General features: G+C 44.8%; 1 protein-coding gene across 4 annotated transcripts in view; it reads left to right on the top strand.

Moving 5' to 3' along the window:
- Window positions 1-17,373, top strand: part of ift70 (intraflagellar transport 70) — a 354,021-nt gene that overhangs the window by 188,524 nt on the left and 148,124 nt on the right. For all 4 annotated transcript variants that reach the window (XM_072480753.1, XM_072480751.1, XM_072480750.1 and 1 more), the window contains one exon: window positions 3,485-3,637. In XM_072480753.1, coding sequence (XP_072336854.1) covers window positions 3,485-3,637 — 153 coding nt within the window. The remainder of the gene's footprint in view (window positions 1-3,484; window positions 3,638-17,373) is intronic.

Here is a 17,373-nt window from a genome sequence, read left to right as displayed (position 1 = left end):
TAATTGGTGCCTGCTTGACCACTTGCTTGAAGCCTTTTCATTGGGGGGGGGGGGGGTGTCGTTTCTGTTAATTGTATGGAGATTGGCCTTAAGTGGTGATTATTGTTTCTTGCCATGTCACGGCGGGATCCTGAGTTCGCCTACAGGAGCGGGCAGGTCAGATCACAAATCGACACCCGGCGTGGTTCTCGATTTTGGCGCCTCCTGCAATCTAATGGCCGCGTCATATTTGAATCGTGCCCAAAGCCTTTAAGTTTGTTCCATTATCAAATTTCCTTACTCGTTTTATTCCTTGGTGCAATCTTTCTGGTAACAATCCACCTCATCATTAACCTTCTTTAAGTTTGATTTTCTAATTTTCCATGCAACTGATCTCTTCTCCCTCTCCCCCACTATTTAATTTACAACCCTATTTACAGCCTTAGTTATGCGATTCACCAGGACTCTGGTCCCAGCATGATTCAGATGAAGGCCGTCCCATCTGAACAGTTCCCTCCTTTCCCAGCACTAGTGCCAATGTCCCATTAATTTGAACCCAACCTTTGAGTCACGCATTAACCTCTTTAATCTTATTGAAGCTTGTGGCTCAGCTAGTAATCCGGAGATTATTACCTTATTGGTTCTGCTTTTTAATTTGTACCCTAGCTGCTCATATTCCTTCAGCAGAACCTCTATTCTTGTTCTACCTATGTTGTTGGTACTCACATGGACCACAACAACTGGATCTTTCCTCTCCCGCTACAAGTTCCTCTGTAGCCCAGATGAAATATCCTGAATACTGGCACCAGGTAGGCTACACAAACTGGGGTGTGGCCGGTTCTGGTGGCACGGAAGCATAGTGGTTAGCACTGTTTCCTCACAGCGCCAGGGTCCATGTTTGATTCCCGGCTTCGGTCACTGGCTGCACCTTCTCCCTGTGTCTGCGTGGGTTTCTTCCCACAAGTCCCGAAAGACATGCTGTTAGGTAATTTGGGCATTCTGAATTCTCCCTCCGTGTACCCGAACAGGTGCCAGAATGTGGTGACTCGGGGATTTTCACAGTAACTTCATTGCAGTGTTAATGTGAGCCTACTTGTGACAATAAAGATTATTAAGATTAAGTGACTCTCGATCCTAGTGCCCTATCCCTCATTTCGACTATGTTTCTCTTCTCCCCACCCCCCTCTCTTTACCACAGTGCTGGTATCAGTTTGCTCATCCTCCACACAGTCCCCGTCCTCGTCCACACAGGGAACAAGAATCTCGAAACTATTGGATAAAGGCTGAGGCTCCTGCAACCCTACCTCCTGGATCCCTCTACCTGCCTCGCACACAGTCACACACTCCTGTCCCTGACCACTGGCTGAATTCAAGGTTGTCAATTTAAGGAGTGTAACTGCCTCCTGGAACACAACTTCCAGATAACGCTTTCCCCCTCCATGATGTGTCACAGTGTCCGAAACTGAAACTCCAGCTCATCAACTCTGAGCCGAAGTTCCTCGAACATCCAACGCGTGCCACAGCTGTGTTTATTAGGAACCACAATGGGTTTCACCAGCTCCCATATCATGCAGGTACAATACAATCTCCATCTTATTTAATTCATTTTTTTTTTAAGTTCCAACTGGTTTATAGTTTTTTACCTGTAAAATATTTCTCCTTTTTACCTTTAATCTGAAAGCAACTTTAAAAAAGCAATGCAAATTAGCAGTTACTTACCAGCCAATTAGATTACAAAAGCAGAGAGGTCATGTTGGAGTTGTATAGAACTTTGGTGAGGCCACAGCTGGAATTGTGTGCGGTCCGGCCACATTATAGGAATTATGTAATTGCACTGGAAGGGGTGCGGAGGCGATTAACCAAGATATTGCCTGGGATAGGAGGGGCAGGATGTTTAAGGGGGATTTGAGGAAGACATTGTTTACCCAGAGATTTTTACCGAAAAAGGTAAGGAGGGGTTATTGGTTTATGGGGATAGGGTGGAAGTGAGGGCTTAAGTGGGTCGGTGCAGACTCGATGGGCCAAATGGCCTCCTTCTGCACTATGTTCTATGTTCAGAGAGTGGTGATGGTCTGGAATGCACTGCCAGGGAGGGTGGTAGAGGCAGGTTGCCTCACATCCTTTAAAAAGTATCTGGATTAGCACTTGGCACGTCATAACATTCAAGGCTATGGGCCAAGTGCTGGCAAATGGGATTAGGTAGGCGGGTCAGGTGTTTTTTATATGTTGGTGCATATCGAAAGGCCAAAGGGCCTCTTCTGTGCTGTATTATTCTGTGATTCAATGAACTTACCGTTTTCCCATGACTTCACTCATGGATTGTTTTTCAAACTCAGCCCATTGCCCGAGTAGAAGTGTCCCTCACAGGTCCGATATCCTCCACTCCTCCCTCTTTCACCGAACTCCCTTTCTCACCAAACTCCAGCTGCACTCTGATGCAAAAAGACAACATTCAGTGCTTACATCAAGGTGAGGGGCAGGGAGGTTTAGGGGGATTTAACCCCAAATCCCTGAGGTATCCCTATTTCTGTCCTGATCCCTCTTTGATATTTGCCAGTTTCCTGTCACCTTTTTCCCATGTTAATTTTCCTTCATATAATCTGCATAAGAGTGAATTCATAGAATCCCGACAGTGCAGATAGAGGCAATTCAGCCCAACGAGTCTGCAGCAACCCGCTGAAAGAGCACCCTAGCTAGGCTCAGTCACCCACCTGATCCCCAAAACCCCGTGCATTGATCATGGCCAATTGACCTAACCTGCCCATCTTTGGACTGTGGGAGGAAACCGGAGCACCTGGAGGAAACCTACGCAGACACTGGGAGAACTTGCAAACTCCACAGCCACACAAGGCCAGAATCGAAACTGGATCCCTGGCGCTGTGAGGCTGCAGTCCTAACCATTGTGCCACTGGCCAGGAGCCAGGCAGAATTTACAATTTTAGATGGACCGAGCCATCTGGAATCCAGCTGAAAAGAAGAGATAGATGACTAATGATCAGAGTATTACCATGAATGGGGCTGAGGGGTAAGGGCAGCATAATGGCACATTGGTTAGCACTGCTGCCTTACAACAATGGATTGATTCCAGTCTGTGGAGTTTGCACATTCTCCACTTGTCTGCATGGGTTTCCTCCAGGTGCTCCGGTTTCCTCCCACAGTCCAGATGTGCAGATTAAGCAGATTGGCCATGATCAATGTTCCAGGAATATGACGGGAGAGTGAACCTAGATAGAATGCTCTTTCAGAGGTTTGGTGCAGACCCGATGGGCCGAATGGCCTCCTTCTGCACTGTAGGGATTCTATGTACTCTGTTTTCTCGGAGCACAATCACAATTTTGCAATGTCATAGCACTAGGACCACCTTTGGCATTGATCTCTAATGTTTGTTGACAGATCAGATGACCAATCTTGAATTGTTAGTAACATTTGTTTTGTTCACAGTTTAGTCATTTTATTTGAATGAGGATAATCAAACCTGCAATAATGCACTGTATTTTCATTATAGGAACTTGACCCAGTCACACTTCACAACCAAGCCTTAATGAACATGGACTCCAAGCCAACTGAGGGATTTGAAAAACTACAGTTCTTACTTCAGCAGAACCCTTTCCCACCAGAAACCTTTGGCAATCTGCTTCTACTCTACTGCAAATATGAAGTATGTTTTCCTCAGGGTTTTTGTTATTATTCTTGCTTGTTTATGCGTGACATGCTCCATATGGTGAAAACGCAGGATGCGGGGCCATAAAGGGGAACGATGATGCAGACATAAATTTGAGGGAAAAAATCTTTTCAGGCAGAATGATCAATTATTTTTTCCAATTAATTAAATTCCAGATTTTATATGATGGGGTTAAATACAAAATACTGCCAATCCAAGAAAAACTTAAGAAATCAAGGGAAGGAACTTATATTACATAAGTTTAAAAGATTGAGACTTAAGATAACCAAATATCCTAAACCTGTTGATTTCTATTCCAGAGACTTAAAATAATCAGATGAGGAAATAAAAGATGCATTAGCAATAGTCCTCCAAAGCTTTCTTGATTTGAAAGATGTGTCGTTCAATTAGTAAATTGTTAATTGTCCATTATTTAAGAAGGATGGAAGAGAGAAATTCTGGCTAATCTAATGTCAATCGTGGAGAAGTTGCCAGAACCTGCCATTAGGAACAAAGTGACTGAAAATTTTGATCAATTTGATTACAGATGGTCAGCATGGATTTGTGAAGAGTAAGTTAAGTCTGACAAATCCAGTTGAACATTTTGAGGTGGTTATTGGTGGATGGTGGATATGTGAGGGTCAGTGAATACTATCTGTATAGACTTCCAGAAGGTATTTGGTGAGATTTTTAATGTATATGAAAGCACACTGATTTTGAAGCAACAGGGGTTTAATTAGTTTAATTAGTTTTCACCATATTCATGAAATGGCCTGCATAAAAGAATCCAGAGTTGTGCTCCTGTTTGGTGGAAATATATGTGGACAGATTAAGTGACTGGGCAAAACTGGAAAATGGAGCTCAATGTGGGAAAGTCTGGGTCATCCTCTGTGGATCTAAGAAATATGAATCACAGTTATTTCTAAACACTAAGCCACTGGGGGAACAAACACATTAATTTGGGTGTCTACATGCACAAATCATTAAAAGTAGGTTCAAGAAGGCAGCTCACCACCATCTTCTCGAGGGCAATTAAGGATGAGTAACAAATGCTGGCCTAGATCCCATAGATAATAAATAAATAAAAGGCACAAAAATCAATCAAAAAGGCTAGTGAAATGATCCTTGTACAGATCCTTGGTCAGACCCTAATGTTGTACTTCAATGATCTTCTTTCCATAATAAGCTCAGGAGTTGGGATATTCTCTGATGATTGCACAATGTTCAGCACCATTCGTGGCGATATTGCCCTCATCACCTTTTGTCACCTCACAAAATACTCAGCCAGTTATTTAAACTGTATTTTTCCATAACACATCCATGTTGGCCTTCCTGAATTTGCATAAATAACCATTCATTTTGTCTTGCATTTGTCCTCCAGTTTATTGTCAGCCACGAAACATCATGGTCTTTACTTCTAATTCTGTTCCCAAACTACTCTGAGGCTTTTATTTCATTGTGTAATTTAGTTAAGCTATGACCTCTCTTTGTACTTTCAGAACTATTACTACAAGATCTCCACCTGCACTATTGGTGGATCTGAATCAATTTTAAAATATGAGTCAGAATTAGGCTCTGTTGTTTTTATCTGTTTGATCTATTTATACTTCTGTCCAAATTTAACAAATTAAAGTTAGTTATTTGGACAGAGGTACATAATGTAACACTCGCATTTTTCTGCCTTCAAGGTACAAGGAGTACATTATAAAGGAACATTCTCTTCTATTTCTGGGTCAATTCTGCATCTCTGCTATGCTAATCCATATGCATCACACAGGCGATCCAACTATTGGTTTGTGGGAAACAGAGGGCTGCCAATGCATAAAAAACTTCCTTCTATCTTGACGGAATAGTTCACAGCTAGCAAACTGAATTATGAAGATTTTCTGGCAGCACTGTGCTCGGTTAGAATGTACTTTTACAGGACTTTATGTAAGAAGTTACATAGATTTGCAACTGAATACATCACAAATGTTGAGTTTTAGTTCCAATGTGTTTTGTTAGAGTCCTTCCTTTTGATTTCCCTTTGATCCCATTTCTTTTGTTTTATTTTATTATCGTTTGTTTGTGGACTCATAATCGGAATGTGCCTTTAAGCAGTGGACTTAAGCTGAGGCAGCCTGCTGGTCAGGACTGTGTGTCCCAGAATTTGTATTTTTGGAGGGGAGAAAACAGACTCATTGGCGCCAAGGGAATCTTAAGACTTTATGAGGCGGTCCGGGGGTCGAGGAGGGGGGTCATGGGGCGGTTTCTGGACAAGCTGGAATTTCCCCAGGTGGAGAAAGCAAAGAGGCAGGCGTTGGAGGAGCCCCTGGGGCTGAGGGAGGTGCTGGATAGTATCAGGGGTATGAAGTCAGGAAAGGCCCCTGGGCTGGATGGGTACTCAGCGGAATTTGCGGCGGACCTGGCACCACATCTGTTGGGGGCGTTTAATGAAGCACTGGAGAAGGGGGAGTTGCCAGAGACTATGGCGTAGGCAGTAATCACGCTAATCCCCAAAAAAGGGAAGGCTCCGGTGGAATGTGGGTTGAATAGACCCATATCACTATTGAACACGGATGTGAAAGTATTGGCTAAGGTGTTGGCGGGGAGGATGGAGGACTGTGTCCCAGGGGGTGGTTGCAGAAGATCAAACAGGCTTCGTGAAGGGCAGGCAGCTCGCGAGTAATATAAGACAGCTGTTGAATGTGGTGATGAATTCGTTGGGGGCTCTAGGACCAGAGATGGTGGTGTCCATGGACGATGAGAAGGCATTTGATCGGGTGGAGTGGTGGTACTTGTTCGAAGTTTTGGGAAGGTTTTGTTTTGGGCTGAGATTTGTGGTATGGGTGCGGTTGCTGTATGTAGCGCCGAGGGTGAGGACGAATGATATGAGCTCACAAAGCTTTGACTTATACGGTGGTACGAGGCAGGGGTGCCCACTGTCGCCGTTGCTGTTTGTGCTGGCCATAGAGCCATTGGTGATGGCTCTCAGGGGGTCGGCGGAGTGGCGCGGGATTATGAAGGGGCAGGGAGCATCGGGTGTCGCTCTATGCTGATGACCTCTTGCTGTATGTTTCGGATCCGTTGGAGAATATGAGAAGGATTCGCCTGTTGGGGAGGTTTGGAGGGTTCTCGGGGTACAAACTGAATGTAGAGAAAAGCGAGGGATTGCCAGTGAATGAGCTGGCACAGTGGGCTAATTTAGGGTGGATGCCTAAACAGGGGATAGGTTTAGGTATTTGGGGATTCAGGTAGCGAGGGAATGGACGGGGCTCCATACGTGGAACTTAACAAAGCTGGTGGAGAAGGCCAGGGAGGATCGTAGGAGTGGGATACACTACACTTAACATTGGCGGGGAGGGTCCAAGTGGTGAAAATTAATATTCTGCCGAGGTTCTTGTTTATCTTTCAGGCTCTCCCGATCTTTATACCAAAGGACATTTTGGGGAAAGTGGACACTATCATCTCGGACTTTGTATGGGCGGGGAAGGTGCCAAGGGTGGGGAGGACCCTGCTACAGAGGCAGCGGCAACGTTGCCGAACTTGCTTCATTATTATTGGGTGGCGAATGTGGACAAGGTGTGGCGGTGGTGGGAAGGAGAAGGGGTAGAGTGGGTTAGGATGGAGGAGGAATCTTGTAAAGGGTCTAGTTTGAAGGCTTATGGTGACGGCAACATTGCCAGGGAGCCCAGTGTGCAGTCCACGGTGAAGATATGGAATCAGCTGAGGAGGCATTTTAGGATGGAAGGGACGTCGGTGCTATCGCCACTGTACATGAATCATGGGTTTGAGTTGGGGGGGGCGGGGGCGGGGGGGGGGGGGGGGGGGGGTTGATGGATAGTGTATACAGGAGGTGGAGGGAAGTGAGGCTGGTCAAGGTGAGGGATTTGCATTTGGAGTAAGGGTTCTCCAGTCTGGAGGAGCCAAGGGAGACGGTAGAGCTGCCGAGGGGGGATAAGTTCAGGTATCTGCAAGTTAGGGACTTCGCGCATAAGGTCTGGAGAGGGTTTCCTAGATTGCTGGGATACACCCTGCTGGAGCGATTGCTGCTTCCGGATGTGGAAGGGGAGGGAAAAATTGGGGATACATATAAGTGGCCGGGGGAGCAGGGAGGTGAGCGGGTGGTGAAGATCAAGGAGAAATGGGAAGCGGAGTTGGGAGGGGAGATCAGTTGGGAAGTATGGAATGAGGAAGAGGTGGACCCGGACCCTTTGGTGTTTCAGAGAATATTTGGGGTTTCAGAGAAGCCGGAGCTCATGGAGAGGAGGAAAGCCGATGTTGTGGCCTCCGCTTTTCTGAATTTTGCTGGAGTGGCGGTCGGCATCGCCACCGGAGGTAGTGGCATGGTTGGGTGACTTGTACGACTTCCTGTGGTTAGAGAAGACAAAGTATGAGTTAAGGGGCTCAGCAGAGGGGTTTGAGAAAAGATGGGGGATGTTTGTGACTGTGTTTGAGGAGCTGTTCGTCGCAGGTGAGGTCGGGGGAGGATGAGGGTGAAAAAGGGGAAAACTCTGTACAGACTGTCTAGTTGATTGTTGGGAAGTATGTTTTCCGGGGTGTTTATTTTCTGTAATCTGCTTTGATACATGTTTGTAATAAAATGCGTTTTTAAAAAAAAAAAGGGAACCTTGAGAACCAGCTCTGGCGGAAGCTGGTTCGATTGGCTGGCTGGCAACTTGTGAGTTGGCCAGGTTCAGTATTCTGGTTGACAGCTGTCAGTGGTTGGTTCCTGCGGGGTGCTTCTGAGAGAGCTGGGCAGAAGTGATTAGATCTTGAAGAGAGGAGGATCTCGCGCTCTCCCTCTCTCTGCTGAAGTAAAGAACAGGTTTGTTTTTCTAAAACCATGATGTGTGAAAGAGATCTACCACGCGGATCTAGTGGCACTTGCGACACTAAAATTCAGTAGAAATTTGAGTTAAAACTTCTTGGGTGCAAATAAGAAACATTTATTGCCTCTATTTGATTACAATTGAGAGTCACTTAAATCTTATTCACTAATAAGTCCGGCTAGCAAAAAGGACTTAAAGAGAAGCAACTTGTACACAATTTAACTTTCAAAATAATACAGAAATGGTTTCTTGCTTACGGCAAAACAGCTTGCATTTACTTCAAGAGTTAGAGTGGAAAAGTGAAAGTATAGAGACAGCGAATAATTTAGATCAAAGTACAGATGATTCATGAATAAAGATGGCCGTACGGACCCCCACGGTTATACAAAATCATATCAGTCTTTAGCCATCTATCTACACCCCTATGTAATCCTAATTGGTTTGGGTTAGAATCAAATGAGTTTGATTTGACGGTTAGCTGTCAATCTTCAATGTGCAACATTAGTTTGAAATGTTTCATGTCTGAATACTTGTGCATGTTATGGAATGCAATTCTGTGCTGTTATCGAGACCAGTTTAAACTGGTCTTCTGCTGACTTAGCTGTTATCAGCATTATGAACAATGGTGCCTTCATGTTACTATGGCGTTGCTATGTCCAGGCTGCAGGGTTGCTGGGAGAGGTGAGTGCATATTTAAAACAGACTTCAGTTCCTGGAGCAGGCCACAGGCTGCAGGGTTGCTGGGAGAGGTGAGTGCATATTTAAAAGAGACTTCAGTTCCTGGAGCAGGCCACGGGCTGCAGGGTTGCTGGGAGAGGTGAGTGCATATTTAAAAGTGCTTAGTTTACAGGTCGAGTGGCAGTTGGAGAGTCCAGTTCCTGGAGCGGGCCTATTGGCTCATTGGAAATCAGTTAGGGTACAAAAGGTGTGGCAGCAGTGGCTTTAGACACAGAGTGCTGATTGGAACAGAGTGCACCTGAGTTTAGGTGAGTGACTGAGTTTGGGTGAGTGGCGAGAGAGGGCTGTGTTTTTGTTGGTGTTCGGGTTTATCCTTGAGGTTCTATAAAAAAAATTTTTTTTTAAATTATTTAAATTAATTAGTTGAATATGGCTGGACAAGTGATGTGCTGTTGCTGTATGATGATGGAACAGGTGGATCCCATTGAGACCGACAGTGACCACATCTGCAGCAAGTGTTGGCTGCTCGAGGAACTTCGGCTCAGAATTGATGAGCTGGATAGACCGAGCTGCACACACACTGCGGCACATCAGGGAGGGGGAAAATTACCTGGACACTTTGTTTCAGGAGGTAGTCACACCCGGTAGAATAAGTACTGTTAATTTGGTCAGGGACAGAGTGGTGTGACTGCAAGGGAGGCAGGTAGGGGGATCCTGATTTTAGGAGTTGAGGAGCCTCAGCCCTTGACCTTGCCCAACAGGTATGAGGTACTTGCTCCCTGTGTGGATGAGGAAGAGGGCTGTAGGGAGGATGCGTTGACTGACCACTGCACCGTGGTACAGGAAGCCATTCAAGAGGGGGGAGCAAAAAGACAAGTGGTAGTTGTAGGGGGATTGATGGCATCCTTTGTGAGCCAGATCGTGAGTCCCGCATGGTATGGCGAGGGACATCTCTGATCGGTTTGAAGTGATTTTGGAGAGGGAGGGGGAGGATCCAGTTGTTGTGGTCCACGTTGGGACTAACAACATAGGTAAGACTAGGAAAGAGGACCTGTTTGGGGAGTATCAAACACTAGGGACTAAATTAAAGAACAGGTCCTCCAGGGTTATAATCCCTGGATTACTACCCGAGCCACGTGCCAATTGGCATAGGGTTGAGAAAATTAGGGAAGTTAACACGTGGCTAAAGGAGTGGTGCGGGAAAGAGGGATTCCATTTCATGGGGCATTGGCATCAGTACTGGGGCAGGAGGGACCTGTACCATTGGGATGGTCTTCACCTGAACCATTCTGGGACCAGTGTTCGAGCGAATAGGATAAATAGGTTGGTCACAAGGACTTTAAACTAGCAAGTTGAAGGGAAGGGTAAAGCTATGGACAGTATAATGGTTAATGGAGAGCAAGGCAGCAGGTTACGTGACAGGTTATTATGTAGGGATATGGGCTCAAAGATAAGGAAAATTAGGAGAAAGGGTAAGAGGAAAAATAATTTGCGAAAAGTTACTGATCAAGGTGTTAGGATTCATAACAAAGACATAAAAAACAGCATAAGTGTACTTTACCTGAATGCTTGTAGTATACGGAATAAGGTGAATGAGTTGATGGCGCAAATCATCGTGAATGACTATGATTTAGTGGCCATTACTGAAACATGGTTCAAAGATGGTCACGACTGGGTGTTAAATATCCAAGGGTATCAGACTATACGAAAGGATAGAATGGACGGTAAGGGCGGTGGTGTAGCTTTGTTGTTTAAGGATGGCATCCGGGCAATAGTAAGGGATGATATTGGTGCTATGGAGGACAAGGTTGAATCAATTTGGGTGGAAATCTGGAATAGTAAGGTGAAAAGGTCACTGATAGGAGTAGTCTATAGGCCACCAAATAGTAACAGGATGGTAGGGCACGCAATAAGCAAAGAAATAACGGATGCATGTAGACGGGCAGCACGGTAGCACAAGTGATTAGCACTGTGGCTTCACAGCGCCAGGGTCCCTGGTTCGATTCCCCGCTGGGTCACTGTCTGTGCGGAGTTTGCACGTTCTCCCTGTGTCCGCGTGGGTTTCCTCCGGGTGCTCCGGTTTCCTCCCACAGTCCAAAGACGTGCAGGTTAGGTGGATTGGCCATGCTAAATTACCCGTAGTGTCCATAAAGGTTGGGAGGGGTTATTGGGTTGCGGGGATAAGGTGGAAGTGAGGGATTAATGTGGGTCGGTGCAGACTCGATGGGCCGAATGGCCTCCTTCTGCACTGTATGTTCTATGTATGTTCTATGTAAAATGGTACAGCGGTTATCATGGGAGATTTTAATCTGCATGTCGATTGGTTTAGGCAGCCTTGAGGAGGAGTTTATAGAATGTGTCCGGGATAATTTCCTGGAACAGTATGTAATGGAACCTACAAGGGAACAAGCGGTCCTAGATCTGGTCCTGTGTAATGAGGCAGGATTGATTAATGATCTCATAGTTCAGGAACCTCTTGGAAGGAGCGACCACAATATGGTGGAATTTAAAATACAGTTGGAGGATGACAAGGTAAAATCAAGCACTAGTGTTTTGTGCTTAAACAAAGGCGATTACAATGGGATGAGAGAAGAACTAGCTACGGTAGACTGGGAGCAAAGACTTCATGGTGAAGCAGTTGAGGAACAGTGGAGAACCTTCCGAGTGATCTTTCACAGTGTTCAGGAAAGGTTCATACCGACAAAAAAGAAAGACGGTAGAAAGGGGAAAAATCGACCGTGGATATCTAAGGAGGTGAGGGAAAGTATCAAATTGAAGGAAAAAACATACAAAGTGGCAAAAAATTAGTGGGAGACTAGAGGACTGGGAAGTCTTTAGGGGACAACAGAAAGCTACTAAAAAAACTATAAAGAAGAGTAAGGTAGAGTATGAAAGTAAACTTGCTCAGAACATAAAAGCAGATAATAAAAGCTTCTACAAATATATAAGACAAAAAAGAGTGGCGAAGGTAAATATTAGTCCTTTGGAAGATGAGAAGGGAGATTTAATAATAGGAGATGGGGAAATGGCTGAGGAGCTGAACAGGTTTTTTGGGTCAGTCTTCACAGTGGAAGACACAAATAACATGCCAGTGACTGATGGAAATAAAGATATGATAGGTGAGGACCTTGAGATGATTGTAATCACTAAGGAGGCAGTATTGGGCAAGCTAATGGGGCTAAAGGTAGACAAGTCTCCTGGCCCTGATGGGATGAATCCCAGAGTGTTAAAAGAGATGGCTAGGGAAATTGTAAACCACTAGTGATAATTTATCAAAATTCACTAGACTCTGGGGTGGTCCCAGATGATTGGAAAGTAGCAAACGTGACACCACTGTTTAAAAAAAGGAGGTCGGCAGAAAGCGGGAAATTATAGGCTGGTAAGGTTAACTTCGGTTGTGGGGAAAATGCTGGAATCTATCATTAAGGAGTAAATAGCGGGGCACCTGGAGGGAAATTGTCCCATTGGGCAGACACAGCATGGGTTCATAAAAGGTAGGTCGTGTCTGACTAATTTGGTAGAATTTTTTGAGGACGTTACCAGTGCAGTAGATAACGGGGAGCCAATGGATGTGGTATATCTGGATTTCGAGAAAGCTTTTGACAAGGTGCCACACAAAAGGTTGCTGCATAAACTAAAGATGCATGGCATTGAGGGTAAAGTGGTAGCATGGGTAGAGGATTGGTTAACTAACAGAAAGCAGAGAGTGGGGATAAATGGGTGTTTCTCTGGTTGGCAACCTGTAACTAGTGGGGTCCCTCAAGGACCAGTGTTGGGCCCGCAGTTGTTCACAATTTACACAGATGATTTGGAGTTGGGGACCAAGTGCAATGTGGCAAAGTTTGCAGACGACACTAAGATGAGTGGTTAGGCAAAAAGTGCAGAGGATACCGGAAGTCTGCAGAAGGATTTGGATAGGTTAGGTGAATGGGCTAGGGTCTGGCAGATGGAATTCAATGTTGCCAAGTGTGAGGCTATCCATTTTGGGAGGAATAACAGCAGAATGGATCATTATTTAAACGGTAAAACTAGAATCAGATGTAAAGTGGTTACAGTTAAATAAAGGTAAGTACAGGGGCATGAGGGAGGAACTGACGAAAATCGACTGGGAGTAGAGCCTAGTGGGAAAGACAGTAGAACAGCATTGGCAGGAGTTTCTGGGAGTAATTGAGGACACAGTACAGAGGTTCATCCCAAAGAAAAGAAAGGTTATCAGAGGGGGGATTAGGCAGCCATGGCTGACAAAGGAAGTTAGGGAATGCATCAAAGCAAAAGAGAAAGCCTACAATGTGGCAAAGAGTAGTGGGAAGTCAGAAGATTGGGAAGGCTACAAAAACAAACAGAGGATAACAAAGAGAGAAATAAGGAAAGAGAGGATCAAATATGAAGGTAGGCTAGCCAGTAACATTAGGAATGATAGTAAAAGTTTCTTTAAATACATTAAAAACAAACGGGAGGCAAAAGTTGACATTGGGCCGCTCCAAAATGACGCTGGTAATTTTGTGATGGGAGACAAGGAAATAGCTGAGGAACTAAATAAGTACTTTGCGTCAGTCTTCACAGTAGAAGACATGAGTAATATCCCAACAATTCCGGAGAGTCAGGGGGCAGAGTTGAATATGGTAGCCATCACAAAGGAGAAAGTGCTAGAGAAACTAAGAGGTCTAACAATTGATAAATCTCCGGGCCCGGATGGACTACATCCTAGAATTCTAAAGGAGATAGCTGAAGAAATAGTGGAGGCGTTAGTTATGATCTTTCAAAAGTCACTGGACTCAGGGAAAGTCCCAGAGGATTGGAAAATCGCTGTTGTAACCCCCCTGTTCAAGAAGGGAACAAGGAAAAAGATGGAAAATTATAGGCCAATTAGCCTAACCTCAGTTGTTGGCAAGATTCTAGAATCCATCGTTAAGGATGAGATTTCTAAATTCTTGGAAGTGCAGGGTCAGATTAGGACAAGTCAGCATGGATTTAGTAAGGGGAGGTCGTGCCTGACAAACCTGTTAGAGTTCTTTGAAGAGATAACAAATAGGTTAGACCAAGGAGAGCCAATGGATGTTATCTATCTTGACTTCCAAAAGGCCTTTGATAAGGTGCCTCACGGGAGACTGCTGAGTAAAATAAGGGCCCATGGTATTCGAGGCAAGGTACTAACATGGATTGACGATTGGCTGTCAGGCAGAAGGCAGAGAATTGGGATAAAAGGATCTTTTTCGGAATGGCAACCGGTGACGAGTGGTGTCCCGCAGGGTTCAGTGTTGGGGCCACAGCTGTTCTCTTTATATATTAACGATCTAGATGACTGGACTGGGGGCATTCTGGCTAAGTTTGCCGATGATACAAAGATTGGTGGAGGGGCAGGTAGTATGGAGGAGGTGGGGAGGCTGCAGAAAGATTTAGACAGTTTAGGAGAGTGGTCCAAGAAATGGCTGATGAAATTCAACGTGGGCAAGTACGAGGTCTTGCACTTTGGAAAAAAGAATAGAGGCATGGACTATTTTCTAAACGGTGACAAAATTCATAATGCTGAAGTGCAAAGGGACTTGGGAGTCCTAGTCCAGGATTCTCTAAAGGTAAACTTGCAGGTTGAGTCCGTAATTAAGAAAGCAAATGCAATGGTGTCATTCATCTCAAGAGGCTTGGAATATAAAAGCAGGGGTGTACTTCTGAAGCTTTATAAAGCATTAGTTAGGCCCCATTTAGAATACTGTGAGCAATTTTGGGCCCCACACCTCAGGAAGGACATACTGGCACTGGAGCGGGTCCAGCGGAGATTCACACGGATGATCCCGGGAATGGTAGGCCTAACATAGGATGAACGTCTGAGGATCCTGGGATTATATTCATTGGAGTTTAGGAGGTTGAGGGGAGATCTAATAGAAACTTACAAGATAATGAATGGTTTAGATAGGGTGGATGTAGGGAAGTTGTTTCCATTAGCAGGGGAGACTAGGACCCGGGGGCACAGCCTTAGAATAAAAGGGAGTCACTTTAGAACAGAGATGAGGAGAAATTTCTTCAGCCAGAGAGTGGTGGGTCTGTGGAATTCATTGCCACAGAGGGCGGTGGAGGCCGGGACGTTGAGTGTCTTTAAGACAGAAGTTGATAAATTCTTGATTTCTCGAGGAATTACTATGGAGGCGAGCGGGTAAATGGAGTTGAAATCAGCCATGATTGAATGGTGGAGTGGACTCGATGGGCCGAATGGCCTTACTTCCGCTCCTATGTCTTATGGTCTTATTGTAAGATTTTAAAACATGCTGCTGTGCAGAGGGACCTGGGTGTGCTGGTTCATGAGTCGCAAAAAGTTGGTGTGCAGGTGCAACAGGTGATTAAGAAGGCTAATCGAGTTTTGTCTTTTATTGCTAGAGGGATGGAGTTCAAGGCTAGGGAGGTTATGCTGCAATTGTATAAGGTGTTGGTGAGGCCACATTTGGAGGACTGTGTTCAGTTTTGGTCTCCTTACCTGAGAAAGGACATTGGCACTGGAGGGAGTGCAGAGGAGATTCACTAGGTTGATCCCAGAGTTGAGGGGATTAGATTATGACGAGAGGTTGAGTAGACTGGGACTGTACTCATTGGGGTTTAGAAGGATGCGGGGGGGGGATCTTATTGAAACATATAAAATTATGAAGGGAATAGATAGGATAGATGCGGGCAGGTTGTTTTCACTGGTCGGGGAAAGCAGAACTAGGGGGCATAGCCTCAAAATAAGGGGAACTAGATTTAAGACCGAGTTTAGGAGGAACTTCTTCACCCAAAGGGTTGTGAATCTCTGGAATTCCTTGCCAAGTGAAGCAGTTGAGGCTCCTTCTTTAAACGTTTTTCAGAAAAAGATAGATACCTTTCTAAAGAATAAAGGGATTCGGGGATATGGTGTACGGGCCGGAGAGTGGAGCTGAGTCCACAAAGATCAGCCATGATCTCATTGAATGGCGGAGCAGGCTCGAGGGGCCAGATGGCCTACTCCTGTTCCTAGTTCTTATGTCCTTGATCTGATAAATGGTACAGCACAAATATAGTGTCAAACTGTCTTGCAAAAATGTATTTGTTAGCTCAGTAAAAGTGCTGTTTTAATCTATAATGGAATTATGCTGTGGCATGCTGTTTTGTGTCTCTGTTCTGTTGAAGCTATATGTTTTGAAATGACCTGAGGTTATGTGTGTTGAAATCCTTAATTTAAAATGGATATTTAAAACTAGGGCTAAATAGCTATCTTTTACCTATCAGGTGTATTAGAAAATAGTTGGTTTCTACAATGTGGTTCCGCACACATGAGTACGGCCTCAACCGGGACCTTGGATTCATGTTGCATTACATTCACCCCCCACCATCTGGCCTGGGCTTGCGAAATCCTACCACCTGTCCTGGCTTGAGACAATTCTCACACCTTTCTGAATAGAGGGATACGGATCCAGGAAGTGTAGAAGATTGTAGTTTAGTCGGGCAGCATGGTCGGCACGGGCTTGGAGGGCCGAAGGGCCTGTTCCTGTGCTGTACTTTTCTTTGTTCTTTGTTCTTTAATCTGGGATTACCCTTCTCTCTGGATCTGTAAAGATTTAATTACCTGCAAATGCTCACATTCAAAGCATCGTCTTGCATCTTTGACTTTGTCTATAGATATATATGTTTCTGGAACCTACCTCTTCATTCACCTGAGGAAGGAGCAGTGCACCGAAAGCTAGTGATTTGAAACAAAGCTGTTGGACTTTAACCTGGTGTCGTAAGACTTCTTACTGTTTCTAAAACCAGTGAATGCTTGGCACATCTTTAATATATCGTTGAAATTATCTTTTTAAAAAATATATATTTTATTAAAGTTTTTCGATCAACCAAGAACTTTCCATTTTTACAACTTTGTAACAATATATACATTGATCGTTTTTAAAATAATATATTAACTAACGGCAAGTGCCAACACAAATAAAAAACGAAAAGAAATAGTAACATTGAGAAGATAACTATGAACAACAAATATGTAACAAAACACAAAAAAAAACAAAGACCCGAATGCACCCTCCCCCCTGGGTTGCTGCTGTTGTCTTTCCTATTTTCCCTTATCGCTCTGCGAGATAGTCGAGGAACGGTTGCCACCGCCTGGTGAACCCCTGAGCCGAACCTCTTAGTGCGAACCTCTTACTTTATCCGCTCCAATTTTATAAACCCTGCTATATCATTTATCCAGGCCTCCACGCCCAGGGGTTTAGCTTCTTTCCACATAAGTAGAATCCTTCGCCGGGCTAC

Source organism: Scyliorhinus torazame, chromosome 17 (genome assembly GCF_047496885.1).
Source record: "Scyliorhinus torazame isolate Kashiwa2021f chromosome 17, sScyTor2.1, whole genome shotgun sequence".
NCBI lineage: Eukaryota > Metazoa > Chordata > Chondrichthyes > Carcharhiniformes > Scyliorhinidae > Scyliorhinus > Scyliorhinus torazame.
The sequence above is the reverse complement of the archived record's forward strand: the minus strand, read 5'-3'. Positions and strand labels throughout refer to the sequence as shown.